This window comes from Chiloscyllium plagiosum, chromosome 24, assembly GCF_004010195.1.
Source record: "Chiloscyllium plagiosum isolate BGI_BamShark_2017 chromosome 24, ASM401019v2, whole genome shotgun sequence".
Classification (NCBI taxonomy): Eukaryota; Metazoa; Chordata; class Chondrichthyes; order Orectolobiformes; family Hemiscylliidae; genus Chiloscyllium; species Chiloscyllium plagiosum.
In genome coordinates, this window is record NC_057733.1 from 46,747,915 (window position 1) to 46,771,284 (window position 23,370).

Consider the following 23,370-nt stretch of genomic DNA (forward strand, 5'->3'; position numbering starts at 1 on the left):
CAGTCTAATTTAAATCTTTAATATGTCGATTACCACTGAAATAAAATTTTAATTAGTTAATCAAAATGATAAGTTTTAAATAATTTTCGTAGCATTTAGTGAGTTTTAAGGATGTTAAAAAATGTTGCTGTGCAAAATGATGATTCTTCTTGGAGTTGATTTTTGGAACACACGTCTCTGTGGAAGAAATACTTCAGTTTTAATTCCTCAGAACTATAAATTGAAGTGTGCTACATGTATCAGCTGGTTGAGTGAGGCCTCTCCAGCAAGAGCTAATTCAGTACTGGTTTGTATTGGTTTTCTGTGTTACCTTGATAAGTAATGATATGAATTCCTGCCAGAGTTCACAGCTTAGTGGGCACATTGGGGAAACGGAAGTATAAGCAGGAAGGCACATTATTACTGTGGCTGTAGGCCAGGCAAGCTGGTCAGCTCGGAACAAAACTCTGGCAGCTTTACAGAAATAGTTGTCACACACTTTCTTTTGATCATCTATTAGCCAAACAAAGTCCACCTGCAGTTGTGCATTGAGAGAATTTTCTGGAATTTGAGGCTGCGCAGCAGAATAATTTGCGAATAGGCTGAGTAGTTTGCATATAAAGGCAAATAAACTAATCTTGAACCTTTTGTGCACTGATCATAAAGCAGTTAAAATAGTTCTGCCTCTTAAGTATTTGAAAATATTTAATGTAGTTTGTAAAAGTTGTACATTACTCCAAGTATAGTGAAATATCCAGACATGTTTTAATAATTATATAATTTAAGTTAAAAAGGCACTTTTACCCGTGTTTCACTTTCATCCAAGTCCAGTTGAATATTTTTAAATCTTCTTAATCAATTGTGTTATTCATGGGTTCTTTCTCAATTAAACAATAATAAGCATACTGCTAATCACCATAAAAATCAGAGCAAAAATTGTCTTGAGATTAGTGCTATAGGGGAGAAGATCATCCATGAATCCAGGGAAGCAGAAATCAAGCTGCTGCTCTCTAAAGCCACCATAGCATGTTCTAGTACTGGTGAATAGAGATTCCCACAAGGAAAGCCTATCACCAGGAATCTTTCAAAATGTTCAAATGCTGAATTAATTATTAAAGCATTAATTTCAGCAAATTCTAGAAGAATCAGTCTTGCTCCGTTTGTGCTTCTTTGTCCGGGTTTGGTTGAGCAATCTCTTCAATATTCTTTACACGTACTGAGCAGAACAATAATGACTTGTACCAAGCAACTTCTGATCACATTGGTGCAAAGTTTTCTGTTAAAACATAAAAAAATCTAAGAGGGCTTGACAGTGCATAAAGATTGTTTCCCCTTAAAGGAGACTTTAGGACCAAAAAGCATGATTGCAGAGTAAGTGGTTGCCTATTTAAATCAAAGGTGAGGAGGAATTTCTTCTCGGAGTAGTCAATCTGTAGAATTCTTTACTGCATAGGCTTGCAGAGGCTGGGTCGTTAAATGTATTCCAGGTTGAGATAGATTCATTTTTAATCAGTGAGGGAATCGAGGACTACAGGAACATAAGAACTAGGAGCGGAAGTACGCAATTCAGCCCCTCGAGCTTGCTCCCCCATTTGATACAATCGTGGCTGATCATCTCCACCTCAAAATCACTTGCCTGCCTGCTCCCCATAACCCTTCAATCCATTACTAATTAAATATCTGCCTCTCTGCTCCTTAAACTTACTCAATATGCCAGCATTCACTGAATTCACAGATTCACAACCCTTTGTCATAAGTCATTTCTCCTCTCTGTTTTAATTTTGTTACCCTTTATCCTAAAACTATGATCTCTCTTTCTGGGTAATAAAGTTCAAATTTCACCATCCATTATATTGGGATTCAAACCCATGTTCACCACAATATGAACTTAGGGCTCTGGACTGCTAGTCCAGTGACATGACAGCTCTACTACCACCTCCCCCAGGAAAGGCAAGGAAGTGGAGTTGAGGATTATCAGAGCAGCCATTGAATTGGTGGACCAGACTCGATCAGCCAAATGGCCTACTTCTGCTGCTACAATTTACAGTCATCTTGAGAGGGTAGAGTATAATGCGCAATACTTTGTACGTAAGTTCTTTGTATTTTTTTTGACTGAAATGAGTGAATAATTATTCAAAATCTTTGAACCCCAGTAAATTTTACTGGGGATAAATTGAGATTTCAAAGCAATTATTTAAATTGGTTAATGATTGTGAAATATTGAGAAATAACAATGTTAATTTGAAAAATTCTACAAAGACTTGGATTAATTACTTAGAGTGGTGACATTTTTAATATTTTGAGTTGAGTTCTCATAAATGTACAATTGTTAAAATTATTTGTATGTTCATCTAATGTATATCATACTTTACATTTTAATTAAGTCCTGTTGTGAAACTACTACTTTAACATGGGATGCTATGCAGATACAGTATAAGGTAATCTGGTCAAAAGTAATTACTGAACAAAGTTTGTTGTTTGCTTGCTTGGTGATTTACTGAAAGCTTAGCTGGATCTTGAGGCAAGTTTGGATACACTGAAGAGTGGGGATTTGAACCCTTTCGTGATGCTGTTTAGGTTTAAAGTTTCAAAAAGGCGATCATATACTTGTTATGCAAAGGATTCTATTCCCATGAATGAACAAAAAAAGTCAGTCCTAAAATGTTAACTCTGTCTTGTCACAGATGTTGACAGATCTACTGAGTATTTCTAGTGTGTTAAATTTTAATTTCATTCAGGAGGATTCTTTTAGTTTTACTATTAGTTTAATTATTTAAGAACTGTGTTTTATACAGAATAACCTTTTTTTTAAAAACCAGGCTGCTTATTTAAAATTGCTGAAAGGCTCATTATAGCATCAAAAAGTGCAAGAGAAAATGTATTCAAGTGAAATAAACATTAGCAATCCTGACTCTTTAGGTGGTTGTTATTAATGTCATTTTCTTTGGTTTAAGTTGGTGAGACTGGGATACAATTTGAAGATCGACAGGGGGCAGATAGTATATTGACCACATAAGGTTAAACAACTTCTACCTGAGAACTAGAAAGGTTGGCCTGGCCTTATCACATGGTCTCTTCATTCTGCACATCAATTCATGCAATGTGTCCATCGGCTAAATAGAAGAAAAGTTCTGTATAGTTGCTTTGTTGAGGAGTGGGCCTACTCTGCTTGAGAAGGATCAACATTTGGGTTGGAAAAACATTTGGTCCCTGACTGGTGTTTTTGGACTGTGGCTTAATATAATCCTTGTTTGTTTGATTGTCATACCGAGTGACCATACTACAAGAAATCTAACACAATAGCATCTTATAGGATTTAATGAGAGATCCCCTTGACTATTGCACAGTATTTACTTGAAATGAGAATATCTAGGATTTCTGTGATGACTCATTTTAAAGCTTTCCCTTTGTCTTTCAAGAAGTCTGACTATAGTTTTGCTTGATTTTATTCTTGTAAAAGGTACTCATTACTACCTTGAATTGTATTTATTTGCTTCCTCCATTTCCCATTGCTTTGCAGTCAGTTCTGATATAACGCCATAGTTCCGTTCTTGTGTGATCTTGCGTTATAAGAAAATCTAAATTCTTCAATTGCGTTAAAGCCAATTCACGTTAGAATCCTGCTTTGTTATACGTGCCATCCTTTGAGCATGATGTTTACCTGAGGCCTTATTTGCTTATTCCAGTAATTTAAAATGTTAAAGCCATTATGGCAAATTTAAAACTGCAAACTCCCTCTCTGTCATTTCCAACATTGTTTCCTCAGTCAGAAACAGATGATTGTCACTTTGTTATTAAGAAATTGTTAGACTCTGTTATAAACGTTGTAATAACAGAGTTTAGAAATACATAATATGATCAAGCAGAGTCAGCATGACATCATAAATTTATTAGAATTCGTTGCATAGGTAACAATTAAGTCAGATAAAGGGGAAGCCATGGATGTAACTTGTTTGGATTTTCAAAAGGCATATGTCAAGGTAGCACACGTTAGGCTACTTAATAAGATAACAAACTATAGAGTTGGTGATAGTGTATTAGAATGGGTAGAGGATTGGTTAACTAACAGAAGACAGAATTGGGATAAGGTTGAGTGGCATTTCAGAATGGCAACCTGTAATTAGTGAATTACTGCAGGGCTTGGTATTGAGGGTCACAATTATTTACAATATATATTAATGACTTCGATAAGGAAACTGAATGTACTGTAACAGAGTTTGTGGATGTCACAAGTGGGAAGACATGGTGGGCATGGCTTAAAGAATCTACTGAGGGATCCAGATTATGCGATTGGGGAGAATTTTGATGAATAGAATATAATATGATGTTATGCACTTTAGCTGGAAAAATAGAAGAACCAAATATTGTTTAAATGAAGTATGACAAAAAATGCCAGCATACAACTTCAAGTAATAAGGAAGGCAAATGGCATATATAGCCTTAATTTCAAAGCAAGTCAGTGCAAAATAGGGGAGGTCTTGCTAAACTATGACAGACATTATTCAAACTGCAACTGGAATACTGTGTGTAGCTTTCAGACCCTTATCTAAGGAAAGATATACTAGTATTGAAGGCAGTGCAGAGAAGGTTCACTAGGCTAATCCTTTGTATGGAGGGACTTTCTTATGAGAAGAGATTGGCCTGTATACATTGCACTTGAGAAGAATGAGAAAAGATCTTATTGAACTGTGCAAGTTCTTTAGGGGACTTGTTAGGGTAGATGCAGAAAGGCTGCTTGCCTTGTTTGCCTTCCCTCCTGTGTCCCAGAGGGCACAATCTCAGAATAAAGGTTTAAGATTGAGTTGAGGAGGAACTTCTTCTCTGAGGGTACTGAATCTGTGAAATTCTGCACGGCAGAGGGCTGTAGAGGCTGGGTCATTAAATATATTAGAGGCTGACGTAGACAGATTTTTAATCAGTATAGGAATCTTGGGTTATAGCAGAAGTGTGGAGTTGATGGTTATCAGGTCAATCATCCTTTCATTGATTGGTGGAGCAGACTTTGGACAGAATGGGTTACTTCTCTTCCTAGGTCTTATGGTCTTATTGTCATTTCATTGTTGTTTGTGTGATTGTTATATGTTTACAATGGTTATCTCTTCAGTGAAGGTCATCATCTAAACTTTGTGTTTGGATTTGTGTTGACATTTGCTGTTTCAGAAGAAAGTGCTTTCTAGCAACAAACCTTTTGCCTTAATCTGCTCTGTCTCGAGAAAAAGTAACAGCAGCCAGGAGCAGTGAGCCAACACGCATATCAGAGAAAATAGATTCAAAGCACAAAAAGCTGATCAAGACCCAGCAGCTGGTCTTTCCTTTTCCTTCATTCTTCTCCCTCTGAGAAATCCAGAAAGCTGCTGTGACACCACGTCGAGGCTATAAAATGTTGCCAAAGTAAATCGTGCTGCATATTGAAAGTTAGAAACATGCAGTTGGCAACATCAATGTGTGCCATTTTATTTGATCTGCTGGCAGAAAATTGATATTCTTACTGCATTTGAAAATGCTCTTGATAGAGGCCTCTGAGTACCATTACTGGAATCAATTCTCATCTACAAACCCATTCTCCATGCTTCAATACATCTACTTATCTCTGGAAATTAAGTAAGATTAATGTCTCTGTTGAGCAACTTGCCAGTGTCTACAGCATTAATAAAGACTCATTTTAGACATGTCTGTATGCTGGACCTGAAACAGATATAAGGTCATTCACACGTGCAAGTAGGTGTGTGCTGCCTGTTTGTGAACCCTTTTCAAAAGTATGCTAGTAATTGAACACTGCCTTTAACTAAGTCCCTCTGTCGATTTTGAATGATGGAATTCCTGTCAGTGGGTGTCTCTTTGCTGATCCCATCTTCTGTGATGCCTTTCCATGCGCCACCAACAAACTCACTGTCATGCTGAAGGTTTGCACACTTACAGACTTCAAATCCCATTGTTAGTTCTGTAGAACTTTCACCAAAATATTGGAGATTTTCAGTTGACCACATAATTGAGCATTGATTTAAAAAAAAGGTTCTCACCTTTGGAAAGCATCTTTAAATGGATCTATTTACAATCTCCATTTCAGAAAGCAAAAGAACACAGTCAAAACCCATCATAGAGATTGGAAAAGGATTGTAATCTGGCCCAAGCTTGAGCTACTCCAGTATTTAGAAGGGAACTTCTGGAATAAATATAAGTAAATGTTACAACAAGGGACTGGTAATTTCAGGATTTATTTTCATTGTACTTAAATGAAGGCCTTGTGATTTTACTTCCATGTAAAATCCTTTGTGTCGAGAAAACTTGTGGCTATATTACTTGTACCACACATTCTCCCACAGCTGAATTGTAACTTCACCTGATGTCTCACTTTAAGTGTCTTGTCTTTTCTTTTAAGAAGAGCAAGGTATAGATAAATTCCTGAAGTTGCTTAGATTGGTTCCAAGAAATTGTTGTATATGTTGAGTTTTTCTTACTGGTGGTTTAGACCTTTTAGATTCAGGTGCATGTTCTACCAAATCCAGCGTTTTGGATATTATAAATTATATCTACCAACAAATCTCATTTAGCATTTGGATGTCTAGTTGATTGCTATCTTTATGTTAATTTCCTCAGTGATATTAATGGCTGTTCCTAATTTAAAAACTCTGCAATAAAAAAAATTAGCAGGACAGTCCAATTCTGTTTTCCGACGTTTTGAACTGGTAGCCTCAAAACTGGTACAACTGGTAATAGTTGTAGCCCCCAGAAGCATGTAGTCTGTTTTAAGAAATCCAGAGTTTCATGGTTTCAATTGTCAGTCATTCAGTGTGGTCCACATGAGATCTGACTGACCTTTAGAAGGCCTTACAGTTCATCTTAAATTCAGATTAAAGTTTAAATTTCTAGTAAACAAGGGAGGCAACTAATTTGGATACTAATTCTGAACCAATGCAAGCTGAACAGATGCCAGTTAACTGTATAAACAAGTTTATTTTTCTGTGAAGTTTAAAGCTATTGTGATGTTTTTCATAGTTTTAAAAAAGTACTAGGTGCTCTGTGGTTAATTTAAAAATGTATGGAATGAGCTGCTGGAGGAAGTAGTGGAAGCTGGTACAATTACAGCATTTAAAAGGCATCTGGATGGGTATATGAATAGGAAGAATTTAGAGGGATATTGGGCCAATTGATGGCAAATGGGACTAGATTAGGTTAGGATAGCTGGTCAGAATGGACGACCTCGACCGAAGGATCTGTTTCTGTGCTGTACATCTATGACTCTATGAAGCTTAAAGAAAAATTGCCTGTGGTCCATGTTTGTGTCTGCTGCTTAATTTAGGTGTCAATCATGGCTAAGTGGTAGTATTTGCATTTCTGAGTTAGAAGATCTTGGTTTCAATGCCCATTTCAGAAAGTTGTGTATATATACCATACTGACATTTCAGTCCAGTCATGAAAATGTGGAAGTGCTGTCTTTTGCAAAGTCAAAGTCCCCAGCTATCTTGTCAAAGGTTTCCACTGTCAGAGTCAACATTTATCTCTTGGTCATTATCATTAAAACAGATGCTGTGATCATTTATTTCATTGCTGTTTTATGGGTCAATGCAATAGCACAGTCAGATTAACAGTTTAAAAAGCAGTTAATTGCCTTTAAGACCTTTTGGAACGCATGGAGATTGTGAAAAGCACTATATAAATGCAAATTCTTTAATCCATGTTCTTTCATTACTGATTCTTCTGTCGTTGGGAGCTGTCCTCCTTATTTGCTCAAGCAAAATCTTAGACCAGTTTCTCAGATTTGTTAATAAACTAAGATCAATTGAAGGTTGAGACTTGTCCCAAATAAAACAAGCAATGAAGATGATGCCACTACTTATGTGTATAGGGTTACTTTACAATAATAAGTTCTTAGAGTCCCTATAGTGTGGAAACAGACCCTTTTGGCCCAATAAGTCCACACCAACCCTCTGAAGAGTAACCCACCCAGACCCATTCCTCTACCCTATATTTACTCCTTACTAATGCACCTAACCTACACATCACCTGACCTGCACATCTTTGGACTGTGGGAGGAAACCAGAGTACCCTGAGGAAACCCACGCAGACACAGGGAGAATATGCAAACTCCACACAGAGTCGCCCGAGGCTGGAATTGAACCTGGGACCCTGGCGCTGTGAGGCAGCAGTGCTAACCACTGAGCTACCGTGCTGCCCAGAACTTTTATTGGAATGGCATAGAAGTTGAGAAAAAGTGGATAGAATGAATAATTACATTTTTTTTAAATGTTGGTTTGAGTTTTCTGTTTGTTTTACTGGCTTACCTAGCTGGTAAATAAACCATCGAGGGTTCTGACTTTTTTTTAATACTGAGTTTTTTAAAAAAATAATATTGAGTGAGACAATTGCACTGGGTTCTCTGCTTAAGTTTACAAATTTTACAAAAACATTTCTTTGCAGATGTTGTTTAATGGAAAACACATGCATGGTTTGTAATATGCGAAAGATGTCTGCTGCTCACCAAGTCAATGAAAAGCAAATACTTTAGGTGTGAATGACTTGGCCCTGCGGTTATTTACAACAAAGGTATAATGCTGAATAAAGTAAGTGATATGGAATATATAGGTGTCATTATATTTGTGCTAATTTAAAATGAAATCAATGGATCTTATTCATGCTAGAAATATTCTTTACCATTTAATGCTTTTTCTTAAAACCTGGTGTCTAGCAACTGCTGCTTTGTTTGATCTTTGAGCCATGGTATGAGTAAAGATAGCTCATGCAACTGGTTTTAATTACAAACAGCCTAAATCTATAAGCATCAAATGCAGAAGAAAGGAAGAAACCCTTTGCCACATTCATAGCATTACCTTTTCAAGAGATCTTTCATTCAGCAGTGAAGGATTTACTAGATATTTGAAAATTGGTTTGATTAAATGAATTATAACCGTCAATCAAGGTAAGCGACATATGCAAACTTAACTGTTTTAGAACCACGAGCATTATCGGTTTGAAGTAAAATTAGATTCCTTGGCAGTGTGATTTCCTTTATTTTCAACTGTATGCTATTTCCAGGAATAGAAGTTTCACAGTTTGTGATGGTAAAATGTTAAGTATTTGAAATTTGTAAAGAGCATCGTTGGGTAGAAACACAGCTGTTGAGCAAGGAACAACTGTTTGGAAAAGCAAATTAGAAGTTACAATGTGGCACATTTGGAACGTTCACCTGTCCTAAATACCACCTTCTGTTATTTGGTGTTGGTTTTAACTCTGTCATACTTTCTTAATATATCGAAGTGCAGTTATATTTGTGGAGAAAGTGAGGACTGCAGATGCTGGAGATCAGAGTCCAAAAGTATGGCACTGGAAAAGCACAGCCAGTCAGGCAGCATCCGAGGAACAGAAGAGTTGATGTTTCGAGCATAAGTTCTTCATCAGGAATTCCTTTGTGACTACAATTATATTTGTGCTGTTTCTACTTTTCCAAATGTCTCCCGATCCTTTGGCAATGCATAAGGTTGATGAAGTGAATGTTAACGATTGTATAAAATTTATAATTTTGATATTTTTGTTGGCTTTGAAGATTGCTGTTAGTTTCTGTGTATTTTGATGTATTTTCTTTACAATTATCCATAACAGTTGTTCCTTCAATTTAAACCAAGTAATATCATTCCAATTCACTGAGTGAGATAACAATTATCTTGTGCAGTGAAAATCTGGCTTTGTGCACTGCTACGTCTGCTGAATTTGTCTCCCGTATTTCCAGGTGTCTTTGAAGAGTAAGGTTTTTTTAGATTTTGGTAAATGCCCAATGTGTTTGCGTGTTGATGACGAGATGAATGTCTAAAACTTTGTTTTGGTTCATAAGCTCATATAAACACAAGAAGTTGCTCTTTTGTACAGGATTTTGCAAATATGTTGACATTATTCTGTACCTTTAAAAAATCATGATGTCAATTGAACGGATATCCTTATTAATAAGGAATATAATTGAGTTGACATTGAGTGCTGTGTTCCTCAAATGACATGTTTATTGTATGAAATTATTCTCAATTTGTAGTTGATTCGTATTAACCTCTAAAGCCCTTGGAGGATGCTGTTGCTAAACTCTGAATTGTATTTGAGTTGTGGGTTATTTTTCTGACATTTTCTTGGCAAGGTTTGACACCATGGGAAGCATGACTTCACTACTGTTTCATGTGATATATACATGTTATGTTCATCAGTTGCTCATTAGGATCAATTTTCCAGTGCAATTTGATTTTGCACAGTTGGTAGGGCATTTCTTACCTGCTCTTGAACAGTGTTTCAGACTCCTCTGTTGGGAATTTGAACTTGCTTATCTAAGATGCCACACTGTTGATTGTTCAAGGTACTGTCTTTTAGAAAAGATGTTAAATTAACATTCTGTCTAATTATTATATTGTTTTCAAGTCATTTGTACTATTTGAAAAATAGCAAGTTCAAGTGTTTTAACAAAAACATTAACCAGTCACACCTAAAACAGTTCAAAGTACGTTAGTGCACCTCCGCAACTCTGGGAGTTGCTGTGGCATTTAGTGCAACATCACACAAAGTAAAATCCTCCTTTCATTTGTCACTCTTTTGCCTCTTCAAGTATCACAAAAGAAAATGAAGATTACAGTCTAAACAGTCAACATTAAAAGTTTTTAATACACCTGTATTCAGAAATTTTCTGTGATGCCTTTTCTTTTGTACAGGATTTGAAGATAAAGCAACACTTGTCGTTTAAGCACAGCAGTTAAGAGTTTTCATACTTTCTGCGTGGAAAAACAAAAGTTTATGACTTAAAACATAAGTTGTTTGGTCTTAGACATGGATCTGGTAGATACATGGTTGTTCTTCAGAAAGTATCTCAATCTCTTATTTGGATATGCAATTGTAAAACTAATTGGCATGACCTGAGATGGAGTAATGGCCTACTCAGTGTGCTGTACAATGCACTTCTTCCAGCCATAGCAATACTTGAAACATTTGTGAGCCACATCACTGGAATTATTCTGCTCTGTTTTTGGTATTTTCCTATCACACAAATATAGCCCCCATCTTAAACAAAAACAATAGACTAAACAGTTTTCCATAGCTGGATAATTATAAACTCATATGTGCAAATATGATTTTAATTTCCAAACCTGTCTTGTAAGACAAATTACCGCATTGTTTGCTAAGCAACAAAAAGTGACCTAATACATGATACTTTCAATTAGTGACTGGTGAAAGGGTTTATCATGATATAGCCCTCTTTCTGCTTTGTTTCTTGTGCTAATTTATGGAAGGATCCAGAGCTTCTAGAACTGTAGAGGTGACATCTGGTAGTTGATAATTTGCAATTTAATGCATTATGTTGCCCATTATTCTTCTTGAAGACCTGCAGCAGTATTTATCCATCACAGTGAAGACATTCTCCCCACCTTCAGAGAGAACTGTGAATTCTGAACTATCTGAATTTAGAAGTATTGAGAGCATCCACTTCTCAAAGTTGGCATTGTATACTGGGTGAGAATAATAGATGTTTAAGCTAGTCAATTGATTTTATAGCACAATTGTAAATAATTCTACTTTGGTGGCTAAGGGAACTGATGCAGAAAGTACCCGTGGTCTGAGGTACTCTACAAGAGACTGTGTAAACATTGTCACATATTTCTTGAAGTTGCCAGTGGTGATGCCACTTTTTAGGTACTATATGCAGCTAAGGGTTTAGTGTAATACATTAATGCTAATATTCTATTAACCTTGGCTTGTTGGTTAAATTTTCATTATAACAGGACTAAGAGATGTTAGTTAGACCATATAGGATATTTGAGTGACAGTGGAGTTAGCTTTAATACTCTGTAATGATTGTCCACATAGAGGCCACTAAAATATCTGACACTGAACCCACCAAGAAATTACAGCACAACTGAAATAATACCAACTGTGTATATTATGCACACCGACAAATTCAAGGATCATGTGATTGGAAATGGATGTAATCTTGTTCATGTACCATTACGATGGTAGTTATTATAATTTATTCAGGACTCTGCAAGGGCACTTACTTCTCTTGGGCTTGTCTCCCAGTTTTCCACTCTAGTTACGGTGTAAGTTAAAATCACATCTGTGGCTTTCTTGGAACTGTGGTGATAATGGATCTTATATGTGAACAATTATTTTTCATGTCTTTACCTGAAAAATAGAAAATTACTTTGTACTGTTGTGAATATCTTGTTCATGGTTCATGTGTTTTTATCTAAAATTTTTAATTATATGAATTGAAGTTTGACAGAAAATAGCATAAATGTGTTTGAAGTACAGTACATGGAAATCTATTGCACTTGCATTGGATCATGGTGCTTGAAGAAGTTAACAGCTAGAAAGTTAAGATCAGAAACAGCAGGCAAACTGGAGACGTGATGTCTACATTGCTTGCCGTAATGACAGTCCAGAGAGATTCCTTTAAGAGTTAAAGTTAGTTAAAAGTACTCAGTGAACTCTGGAAGACTGTAATACTTGTTTATTTCATCAGATCAAAGAAGAGCTTGTAAATGAGGGATACTTACACTAATAGTCAGATTAAGGATAGCTCAGAGCAGTCTACGTTGTCATGAAACTTAAGGTTCTCTGATTTCAACGTATTTGCTTGTTTGTGGGAAGATTAGTTGCATTTTGGAGGCAAGAGAGTGCTGAAAGAGAAGAGGTGGTTCGAGGTAGCATAAGTGCTGCTATTAGCATATTCCAGGCAGTTAAGATGCAGGTGAACTCCGAGGGAATGGTGACTCTGATAGTTCTGTGCAGCTGATATTTGCATGAAGGAAGTATAGAAATAATATTTCTTTCATGCAGTTGTGACATACAGTAGCAGCTCTGTGAAGCTAGCTTTTAACAAAAGCTGAAACTGTGCAGGTAATTTGACATGAGCAATCTAAGGAGTCTTGGGGAACTTTGCCTATAATCAGCGAGTCAGTCCAAGTCAATGAGGCTTTGAGGACGTTCCAAAACGATATCTTCAAAATTGAAGAAACATAATCCATTCTGAAGGATATGAGGCTTACATGAGATTTGATGACTTGTTATCATTAAATGCAAATAAAATGCTGTCTGTGGGGTACTCTGTCTGCTTACTCATATCCTCAAGAAGGGTTACATTTGAAATGTCGACTTCTCCACCTCCTGATGCGGCCTGGCTTGCTGTGTTTTTCCAGCCTCTTGCCTGTTTATTTTGGATTCCAGCAACTGCAGTTCTTTTGTCTACTCATGTTTCCCTCATGTTAGTTCTGCATGTTAGAGTCTAAATTGCATATATTAGTGTATATGGTTTTGAATCATTGACTGTCTTGTTCAGTCTATCTGTTTGGTCGTTATTACCAATGTTTGTTTTGCTCAAGTTTTTTGGTAAAAATTCTTTTGGTGTTTCAATTTAATTTTGGCCTCTTGCCACTTGGTTTTCTTTTTCTTGGTTCTCCTACATACTATAATCTTTAAAGAATTATGGTTAGTAGAATCAGATTGCACCCATTACCAGCTTGTCTCATATTCTTATACCTGGATCATAACAATAATATTGTCCTTACTCTAGCTTTGTCAAGACGTAAAGAATATATGTTTTGAACTGAGGTTTAATAACATGGTTTTGTTTTATACTATCTCTCTTAATTCAAGGTAAAATGGACCAATAGAGGTGATCATATGATTTCATACAAATTCTGTCTGATAATAAGTCTATCCTGTCTGGTTTCCATGGGGCTCACATCAAATCCTGTTGTAACACAAATGCCAGTACCACACCTGGACATAAAGAAATGAACAGGTGACTTCAGTGTATGGAGCCAGACCAACTCAAAAGTAAAAGCCCCAAAGGGAGGAACAAAAAAACAGCAGCTGCTAAAAGCAATAGAGGGGACAAAGACTGTTCTCTGTTAGGAACCAGATAGAATGTTGGATGGAGAGGCTTACTCTCTGGTCAAGACAATGGAACACAGATTTAAGAATACTGAAGATTCACCATGGCATGGTCAGGAGTGTTATTGGAGTGGATCTTGCTGCTCGAAGACTGAGGGAAATAACCTTCACTGGACAACAGGTGTTATGGCCTAGTAAATTGGCGAGAGGTGAACCTATTAAAAGCTGCATACATCTTTTTAAAACTACATGCTGCGGCAAGTATGGTGTGATGTCTGAATGCACCAAGTGATTTTAGGTTGAGTTAGAAAGATGAGATGGGGGATATCTTTTGTCTGGTTTTAGTGTATTTTGTTGTCAACTATGTAATGTTTGTCAATTTTAGTTATTACAGTAAAAATCTTAAAATATGATATCTTCTATGATCCTTCAAGTTAATCACTGGGAGTTCAAATCTTTGTTAAAGCTCTTGGTCAGTACAAGGATCATAATTTTACTAGGACCTGGTTTAAATTTTTATCAAGCACACAGTTGTTTTAAAATATAGATTTATGTTTTGGTTGTGTATAAAAATGATTGGTCAGTGTCATTGGGATAGGTTGAGAAGATGTAAAGTGAACTTTGTTTTATTTTGAAACCACATTTCTCAAAAAAAAATTTTAAGGAGGAATTAACATACAAACTGTAGCATGTTTTTTGGATAAAGTTCATGTCATTGTGATTCTTAAAATTTAGAGTGACAGAAGCAATGCCAAGTTGCTTCTGTCATCTGACTCTAAACAATGCTATGTTATTGATTGGGACAGTAGCTGGTGTGCCAGAATTATGCTGTTTTTAGTGTTTCATGCTGTACTGCTTATTGTGCCAAATGGGCAGAAAACAAATGCGTGGGAACGGATTGACAGGAAATACTCTTTGATGAGACGGTTAGCAATCAAGATTCTGATTGCTACCTGTTGATTTGCAGCATTTATGTTGGGACATTTAATGTAATGTACTTTATAATAAAATATTGCTAAATAACTATAATTTCTTATTAAGTTTTATTGCTGTATATTAACTAGCACTAGAGAAGGATTTGGGCAGTTGCCAGATCCAAAATCAGACTCTGTAAGATAAACGTTTATTAAAAATGTAATAGCAGGATATGATTTAATTTATAATTAATTGTGGCATTTGACTCATTGAAGAAACGTGCAAATAAGCAAAGCCTCTCCTTCTCCTAATGCCAATCACCACCCCACTCCCTCCTCCCGGAGCAACCCTGGCCCCAATCATTAATTCTTGTGTTCTTATGATTCAGATTCCAAAGCTTCTGGTAGTGAAAATAACCAACATATAATAATCTAAACATGCAAGGCAAGAGGAAGTTAAATAATTTGTTATATTTAAGGAGGAAGTTAATGTACACTGTGCTGACACGAATGAATAATTTGTGATTCAGTAGTGAGAATTCTGTGGAATGTTGCCTGTAAGAATGTCGTGAGTTTGACATAACCTGTAACAAAGTTGAAGCCATGGGATTGTTTTTTTTCCTGATGACTATAGCAACAGGATTTAGTTTCTGGATTTGAAAAGCAGTAGAACAATCTCAGTGTTCAGTACCTGGTTATAATGAACAGCTTTTCCAAGGTCCCTCTAGATTTGTGTTTTAATTACTGATGTTGCACTGCACAGTCTGAGATATTAATGACATATTAATAGCTGTGTATTATTCCTTACTTTTTCCGATGTTCCAAGCAAATAATTACATTTTGAACTGAGTGACATGAAGAGGAACCAGCAAATAGGCATTCTAGTGATTCTTTATTTTACATTTAATAGATAAATGCAAAACATTATAGTAAATCCATATGCCTGGATGCAATGTGTAGGGTACATGGGCCAGATGTGAGCAACCAACACAATATTTGGTCATGTCTGTTCAGTCTCACCTGGTTATATCATCTTTAAAGTAATATAGGTAGAGGTTGTAAATCTAAAATAATCAGGTTAGTTGAGTAGGTAACATTTATTTGAAAAAGCCTGAGCAATACTCACATTTATATACTGGCTTTTCATACTGAAATACCTCCAGGTTATTTTACAGGAAACATAGAATATTAACGACTTCAATAAACACATTGTGCAGCTGCTTTCTAACGGCGGATTGACACAATGATTGTGAAATGAATAACGATGTTGACCAATGATTTGGTTCTACACTTTTACACTTGTACCGTGTTGAGAGAACATTGGTCTTTATGCTGGAATTGTACTTGTGACCACTTCAGTGTTTTGGGCACATTATCTGGATTGGTAGTGTTGAGGGAATATTGCCTTGTTTGAGAAATCATCTTTCAGATATCATGTCAAGCCAAAGCACTGCCTTGCCTGTTAAGGTAGATGTGTATCATCTACTGACAGCATTTGAGTAAGAGCAGCATTTATTGTCACTATGTCTTGGGCGAATAGTATTATAAATATAACAGTTATTCATTTGTTGTTTGACAGATCTTGTGTACAAATTTGCTTCCCAAATATGCCAATGTGATGCATGTTTTGTTAGTTGTAAAATTTAGAATGTTCTGATGAGGTGCCATTTCGATGCAAGTTTCTTTGGGTTTTCCTGATTTAGGTGAAATTTGAATGATTTTCCCTTTGCACTACATATTTGTTTCTGTGTTTGGTTTTGGCTTTGTTTAGATGAAGTGGTGAGTGCTTGTTTGACACCTCATCAGCTCTCCTCACCACTGACAAACAATGGTAGCAGTGTGTACCATCTACAGATTGCTTTGTAGCAACTCACTCAGACTCCTTCCAAACCCACAAACTCGCCCTCCTGTAAGGAAAAGACAGCAGATGCATTGGAGCACACCATCCACAGTTGGAACTATACTGCTGTTGCTTTACTGTCATGTACAAATCTTGGACTTCCCTCCTTTAAATCAGCTCTAAGTGTCCTTACACCCCAAGAACTACAACAGCACAAGAAGGCAACTCAAGATAGGTTAACCTTCTCTTGGGAAATTACAGATGGGCAATGAATGCTGGTCAGTGACACCCACTTTCCATGGACAAACAAAGGAAGCACTGCATCTGTTTACTGTGTTTGCTGTGATCTAGTCGTGTGACTGGCAGGTTTTGGTCATGAAAGGGAAAGTCTGTTCAGTATTTGATTTTGCTGTTTCATGGCAGATGCATTGAGTTGTTGGGTTTTAGCTAACTTCAGTGAGAACATAATGACAGCCATCTGTAGAGGTTCATCACTCTTCTTTGTTCTTTTTGCTTCAGGCAAACTTGTTTCCTGCAGCCCTTGTCCACTTTGGCTCTGAAGTCAGAATGGGTGAGTAACATAATCCTATGTATTTTATTTGCTCTATTTAGCATTTCAGAAATTCTACAGCCCCCTCCATATAATGTAAAGTTTCTTCTTGATTTAACCCAATTGTTCTTCTACCTGTTAGCATTTTTAGTTTCAGCAAAAGGTTTACATACAAAATAAAGTTTTTTTTATGTTTATCTGTTCTTTCTGCTATGATACTGCTGAACAAATCAGGTCACAGAATGAAACCTGGTCATATGTTTCTTTTATTTTAGTTAACATGGTGGTTAGTCATCCTAACTCTAATGATAGGTTTAGGGCTCTAATACACCTGTGGCTCGATCAGTCAATGGAACTTGCCAATATCTTCTTAGCAAGTCAGTTTTGGTGATGAATCATGCACGTCAAACTCTTGTAATGCAGTTCTGCAAACTTGGAATATTTTGAGTCTGCTTTTGTTACTGCATTGTCTTTACAATTAAACAAAATTTTTACTGCCTGATCAGTTCCAGTGGCATGATAGTGAAATCCAGCTACTATGACTGTTCAATAGTGTCATTATCCATAAAGAATTTAATCTCTTCTCTCAAGAGCTAATTTATCTAGATTGAATCTGTAAGCATGTTGTTTTGAAGGTAACACATCCCCAGCATTAATATCTCAAACAGCAACAGATCTTTTTCCTGGTCTGTTTACCAATATCAATTTGTGATAAGTCTTTGACTTTGGTGACTTTGTAAGTCACTCTGAGTTTTTTGAAAGGTTAAATATCATGCTGTTTAACTCTTTGTCTCATATTATCTTGGCTGGAGAATCAACTTTTGAATTTTCAATTTCTGATCTTATTCTCCAGTTTCCCTAATATTTTCATTTATTATTTATTTCACTACTGTAAGTACATTTTTCTTCAACTATCCTCCTCAAGGATAATTAAGTTTCCTTTTGCTTTTATAAGGACTAGTGAACTTGCTTTTCATGATTTCCTAGCGATAGGTTAACAATACTAAAGTTTGTCATTACCAACTAAACTTTGAACTTTGGCCTTTTTATCTGCTCTCGATTTCAATGTCTTTTGAACAGTCTTCATAGAAACTTAGAAACTAGGAGCAGCAGTAGACCAATTCACTCCTTGGAGCCTGTTCCACCTATTTCTTCCCTGTGTATATCCAATGACTTGGCCTCTATGGCCTTCTGTGGTAGAAAATTCCACAGATTTATTACCATTTAAGAAGTATTTCCTTATCTCAATCCAAAATTGTCGACCTCATATCCTGAGACTGTCTCACCTGGGTCTGGACTTCCCAGCCACGGAAAACAACCTCCCTACATTTAGACTGCCCAGCCCTGTTAGAATTTTATACTTTAAGCAGATCACGCTCATCCTTCTGAGTTCTAATGAATACAGGCCTAAAGTGCTTTTTGACCAACTCCGATATAATGGTTAGTTTCTATTTGATGCTCAAAGCACATGTTGGAAACATGGTTTCAGATAAAAAAATTAAAAGACACCTGTATCAACAATTCAATACCAAAGGTACCTCCTGTTCTTTATAGGCATCCAATTTTGAGTATCTCATCGAGCTCTGTAACATCAGTTAAACATCATTAACAAGAGCCTCTACATCATTAAGTATTACACCTAAGTAGTTACAGCAGAAATAATTTGAATTCATGGCCTAACTCCACAATTTCATGACTGATCTTGAAATAGAAAATTCACAGCAAGAAGGGTCTCTTACCCCCAGTAAGGCTAACATGGGAGTGACACAAATCATCCAGTACTTTATGGAGAAACTGAACTGATGGCCTAGCTCTTCAACTCTGCAAGTTGCTAGATTTTTATTCAACCAATAATGAACAAGTGATTTTGATGTGTCATTCGAAACATAATGTTGAGGTGTCAGTTTTGGACTGGGGTGAACAAAGTCAGAAATCACACAACATCAGGTTATAGTTCAACAGGATTATTTGAAATCATAAGCTTTCAGAGCACTGCTCCTTCGACCCTTCACCTGACAAAGGAGCAGTGCTCCAAAAGCTTGTGATTTCAATTAAACCTGTTGGACTATAACCTGGTGTTGTGTGACTTCTGACTTTAAAACAATGCAGTTTCTTGCCCAATGAGAGTAGTATCTGATGAATACACTGCAGCTTATTCTGCAAAATAATATATTTTAATTGCTTGGTGTCAACAGCCAATGTAAGTGTTTTGCTGAGATGTATTTGACCAGAACCCTATATACAATCTTACATAATCTCACTACAATTTCCCAGTTTTCACATGGCTGAGATGAAGGAATAGAACAACAAGGTGACACTGAATCTAATGACAGTTGTGATGCTGTATTTACTGCAAGTAAAAATATTATTTTTGCCAAGAATAAAATTATCATAGAAACGGAAAACAAATTTATAATTTCTTTCTAGCTACCTATATATTAGATGAAACACCCTCGACTCTGAAGAGCCATTTTTTCAATGTGTGTAAACTCAGCATATCTACCATATATTCCAGAAGAGATTTGTTTTGATTCTTTATTTTATTTCCATTAATCTAATGATTTAAAGTGTGCCAAACAAGCTAGAATCTCTCATGCTTGCTTCCTGATATAAACAGCTTTATCTGATCATCACCAAAAGGTTGTACTTGATGTACTTCTTTTGCCTCTGTACCTGACAGTATTAAACTCAATCAAGGTTCCCACTTGTGATAATTGTCTAATGAGTTGTGCTGGGAAGTGTATAAGTGTGGACTTCAGAAGAATAGGCTTTCAGAGCTTGGTACTTAATGTGTTAAAACTGGCATTATTGTGACGCACTGATTCCTACTTAAAACTCACTTGAACATTTTTGGTCAAATAACCAAGACTGGAATTCAACTTATCCATGCTGGTTTTGGAATGGATTGGACACCGCTGTGCTCACCATCAAACAAATTACCATCCCTGGAATTTTAAGAGGAAATGACCATGTACTAGAAAGCTATCACACCTGTGCAACCAATTTCCAGGAGATGATACAGAGGACCCTCGATTATCCAAACGACATGGGTGGGATATATTTTGTTTGGTTATTTGAATGATAGCTAATCGAATGTCAGATAACATAGTTTAGCCAAGCACCGGGACCTTGTTCGGATAATCTGAAATTCGGATCATCAAATTCCGGAGAATTGAGATTCCTCTGTACAAAACAGAGGGGAGTATAGTTACTGGTTTTCTGTTCTCCTTCACCTTAGACGCCATTTCCAGTTAAGAGGGATCACTTTTGTCTTCCAGCAGACATGTATTAATGCCAACTGTCAAGCAGGCTACAAGAATATTTGCAGGCACAGCTACTTCCATTGATTTGTTGCATGAAATGTCAGGTTTCAGCTCTGCATGTTTCTAAAACCAATGGCTCTTATTGGGATCATACAATTTACGGGATTGCAGGTGTCAGCCCTGATTACAATGAAAGCCAATGAATGTTACAGAATTGTGGAATCCTTAGAATGCAGTTTTGTTCCCTCCAGCACAGCATTAAAAAAATAGGCTGTGGAAGCTATCATTTTCTACATCTATTCCTACATGTTTCCTACTACCTTGTTTGTAGAGTTAGGAGGAGCTTTTGATATAATGTGTTCTATTCACATTAAAGACAATTCCCAAATGAATGTCTGTCCAATAACATTTAAATCCTACCAATTTCTGTGATTCTGCCTTGTAAAGACGATTCATTCCTCTGGTGCCCCTCAATATTGACATTATAAACAGAAACTTTATTTATTTCAGTGAATTTTGGGCGGTACAGTGGTTAGCACTGCTGCCTCACAGCGCCAGAGACCCGGGTTCAATTCCCGCCTCAGGCAACTGACTGTGTGGAGTTTGCACATTCTCCCTGTGTCTTCGTGGGTTTCCTCCGGGTGCTCCGGTTTCCTCCCACAGTCCAAAGATGTGCAGGTCAGTGATGCTAAATTGCCCGTAGTGTTAGGTGAAGGGGTAAATGAAGGGGAATGGGTATGGGTGGGTTGCGCTTCGGTGGGTTGGTGTGGACTTGTTGGGCCGAAGGGCCTGTTTCCACACTGTAAGTAATCTAAGTGAATTATGCATCTTCCCCTCAACTGTCCCACAATGTTTAGTTTCTGTGGCAAGTAATTTGCTTTAATTGTGATCTGAGTTTATGACTGCAATCCCCCAAATTAGAAGGCCCTAATGAAGGGCCAAACATTGTCACAATGTGTAGAAATGACACCTCACAGTTCTGAACTTGTATTGATAAAGGTACCATGTTACAAATATGACACAGTAAACTGGCTCAGATTGCTCACACTGGGATTTATTGCACAAGGTTTTGTGATATTATTCAGGGATCCTCCTGGGAATTTTAAAAGCTTCATTCTTGCGATGTGAATGTTGCTGGACGGTCCAGCATTTATTGCCAGTTTCTGGATTAGTGTTGCTGGAAGAGCACAGCAGTTCAGGCAGCATCCAAGGAGCTTCGAAATAGGAAGGGCTTTTGCCCGAAACGTCGATTTCGAAGCTCCTTGGATGCTGCCTGAACTGCTGCGCTCTTCCAGCACCACTAATCCAGAATCTGGTTTCCAGCATCTGCAGTCATTGTTTTTACCTCATTTATTGCCAGTCCCTAGTCCCATTGAGAAGATTGTGGTGAGCTGTTTTCTTGAACCGCTGCAGTCCATTTGATGTAGCTAGGGTTTAGGGCAAAGGGCTAGTAAGGAGGGAGTTTCAGGAATTTGACCCGGTGACATTGCCATTCTTTCAATGTATTTATTTCTAAGTTGAGATGTTAGTGGCTTGGAAGGGAACTTGGAAACTGTGGTTTTCCCATGTATCTGTCAACTTTGTCATTCAAATGGCAGTGACTGTGGATTTGGAAGGTACTGTAAGAAGTCATGGAGTATTTTACAATCTTGTAGATTGTACGCGCTGTTGCTACTGAGTGGTGGAGTTACTGAATATTTGCAGATGTGTTGCCAATCAAGCTCCTTGAGTGTTGTTGGAGATCCAGGGAAATGGGGAGAGTTCCATCAGACCCTTGACTTGTACCTTGTATACAATAGACTGGCTTTGAGGAATCAGATGGTCAGTTATTCACTGCAGGATTCCTAGTCTCTGACCTGTTCTTGTAGTCACAATATTTAAATAGCTAGTTCAGTTCAGTTTGTGGTCAGAAGTAATGCCATGATGTTGATAATGGGGGATTCACTGATGGTAATGCTATTGATGTCAAGGAGTGATGGTTACATTCTTTCTTGTCAGAGATAAATGCCAGGTAATGACTATCTTAAATATTTAACACTCAACCATACCCACAAGCATTGATTACCTTCTCGAAAATTCAGTTGCTGCATGTGGTTCCTTGTTATGTCTAAGTTGGATTGCTGTATTTCTCTACATTTATTGGCTAAAGTGCCAATAAATAATTATAAATTAAATGTACTTGTGACTCCATTTATATAAACTGTATCCATTTATGTTCTAGTAGCAATATTTTAATATTGCAAAACTTTTAAGTTGTTTCATGTTTTTGCTTTTTTTATATAAACACTTAGATTGCTACATATGTGAAGAGTTCTTGAAGTCTCCAACCTCTATGTCCCAGGCAGACCTCACCATTACCAGGTTTGTACCTTTTGTACTGCCAAATTTGAACTTAGACTTGTATCCTAACCCATGGATAATTAGCGAAATATTTACATTTGTGTACTTTGCAAAGTAAAATTCACTGAATGTTCCTTTTTTTATGTACTTGGCTGATCAGATGTTTCGGTCATGCTTTGGTCATGCTTGTCAAGTTATCTTCGTTGTCAACTTGCTGTTTCTTAAAATATTTGAATTAATCATAAAAGTAGAGAATATACTGAGTCAAATTTGCCCATGCACATTTTTCTTTCTCACTTATTCTAACACACTTTTAATACAAACTGTTCCTAATGTTTGCTTGTTCTTTCCTCTTTCTCTCTCCCTCACATCTTCCATATTCCATCTGTATCCTAATTTCTTCTGCATAGTATAAATGGATGAACTCATGCATCCATTATCAACCATTTATTAAACACAACGTAATGAGAAGTTACCATCTATCAGCCTGTAAGAAACTGTGGATCTTGTTGGTTGTGAAGTGAATATCATTTAACTATTAACTACTCTCAGTAGGTGAACATTATGGCAATAGAAGGTTTAAAAGTTATTAAATATTTTCTCTGAGCCACTATTTTTATAAAATAA

At 36.8% G+C, this 23,370-nt stretch overlaps 1 protein-coding gene across 3 annotated transcripts in view; it reads left to right on the forward strand.

Moving 5' to 3' along the window:
• aspscr1 (ASPSCR1 tether for SLC2A4, UBX domain containing) overlaps positions 1 to 23,370 on the forward strand; it is a 218,758-nt gene that overhangs the window by 183,170 nt on the left and 12,218 nt on the right. For all 3 annotated transcript variants that reach the window (XM_043714989.1, XM_043714988.1, XM_043714990.1), the window contains exons 14-15: positions 17,110 to 17,161; positions 22,695 to 22,764. In XM_043714989.1, coding sequence (XP_043570924.1) covers positions 17,110 to 17,161; positions 22,695 to 22,764 — 122 coding nt within the window. The remainder of the gene's footprint in view (positions 1 to 17,109; positions 17,162 to 22,694; positions 22,765 to 23,370) is intronic.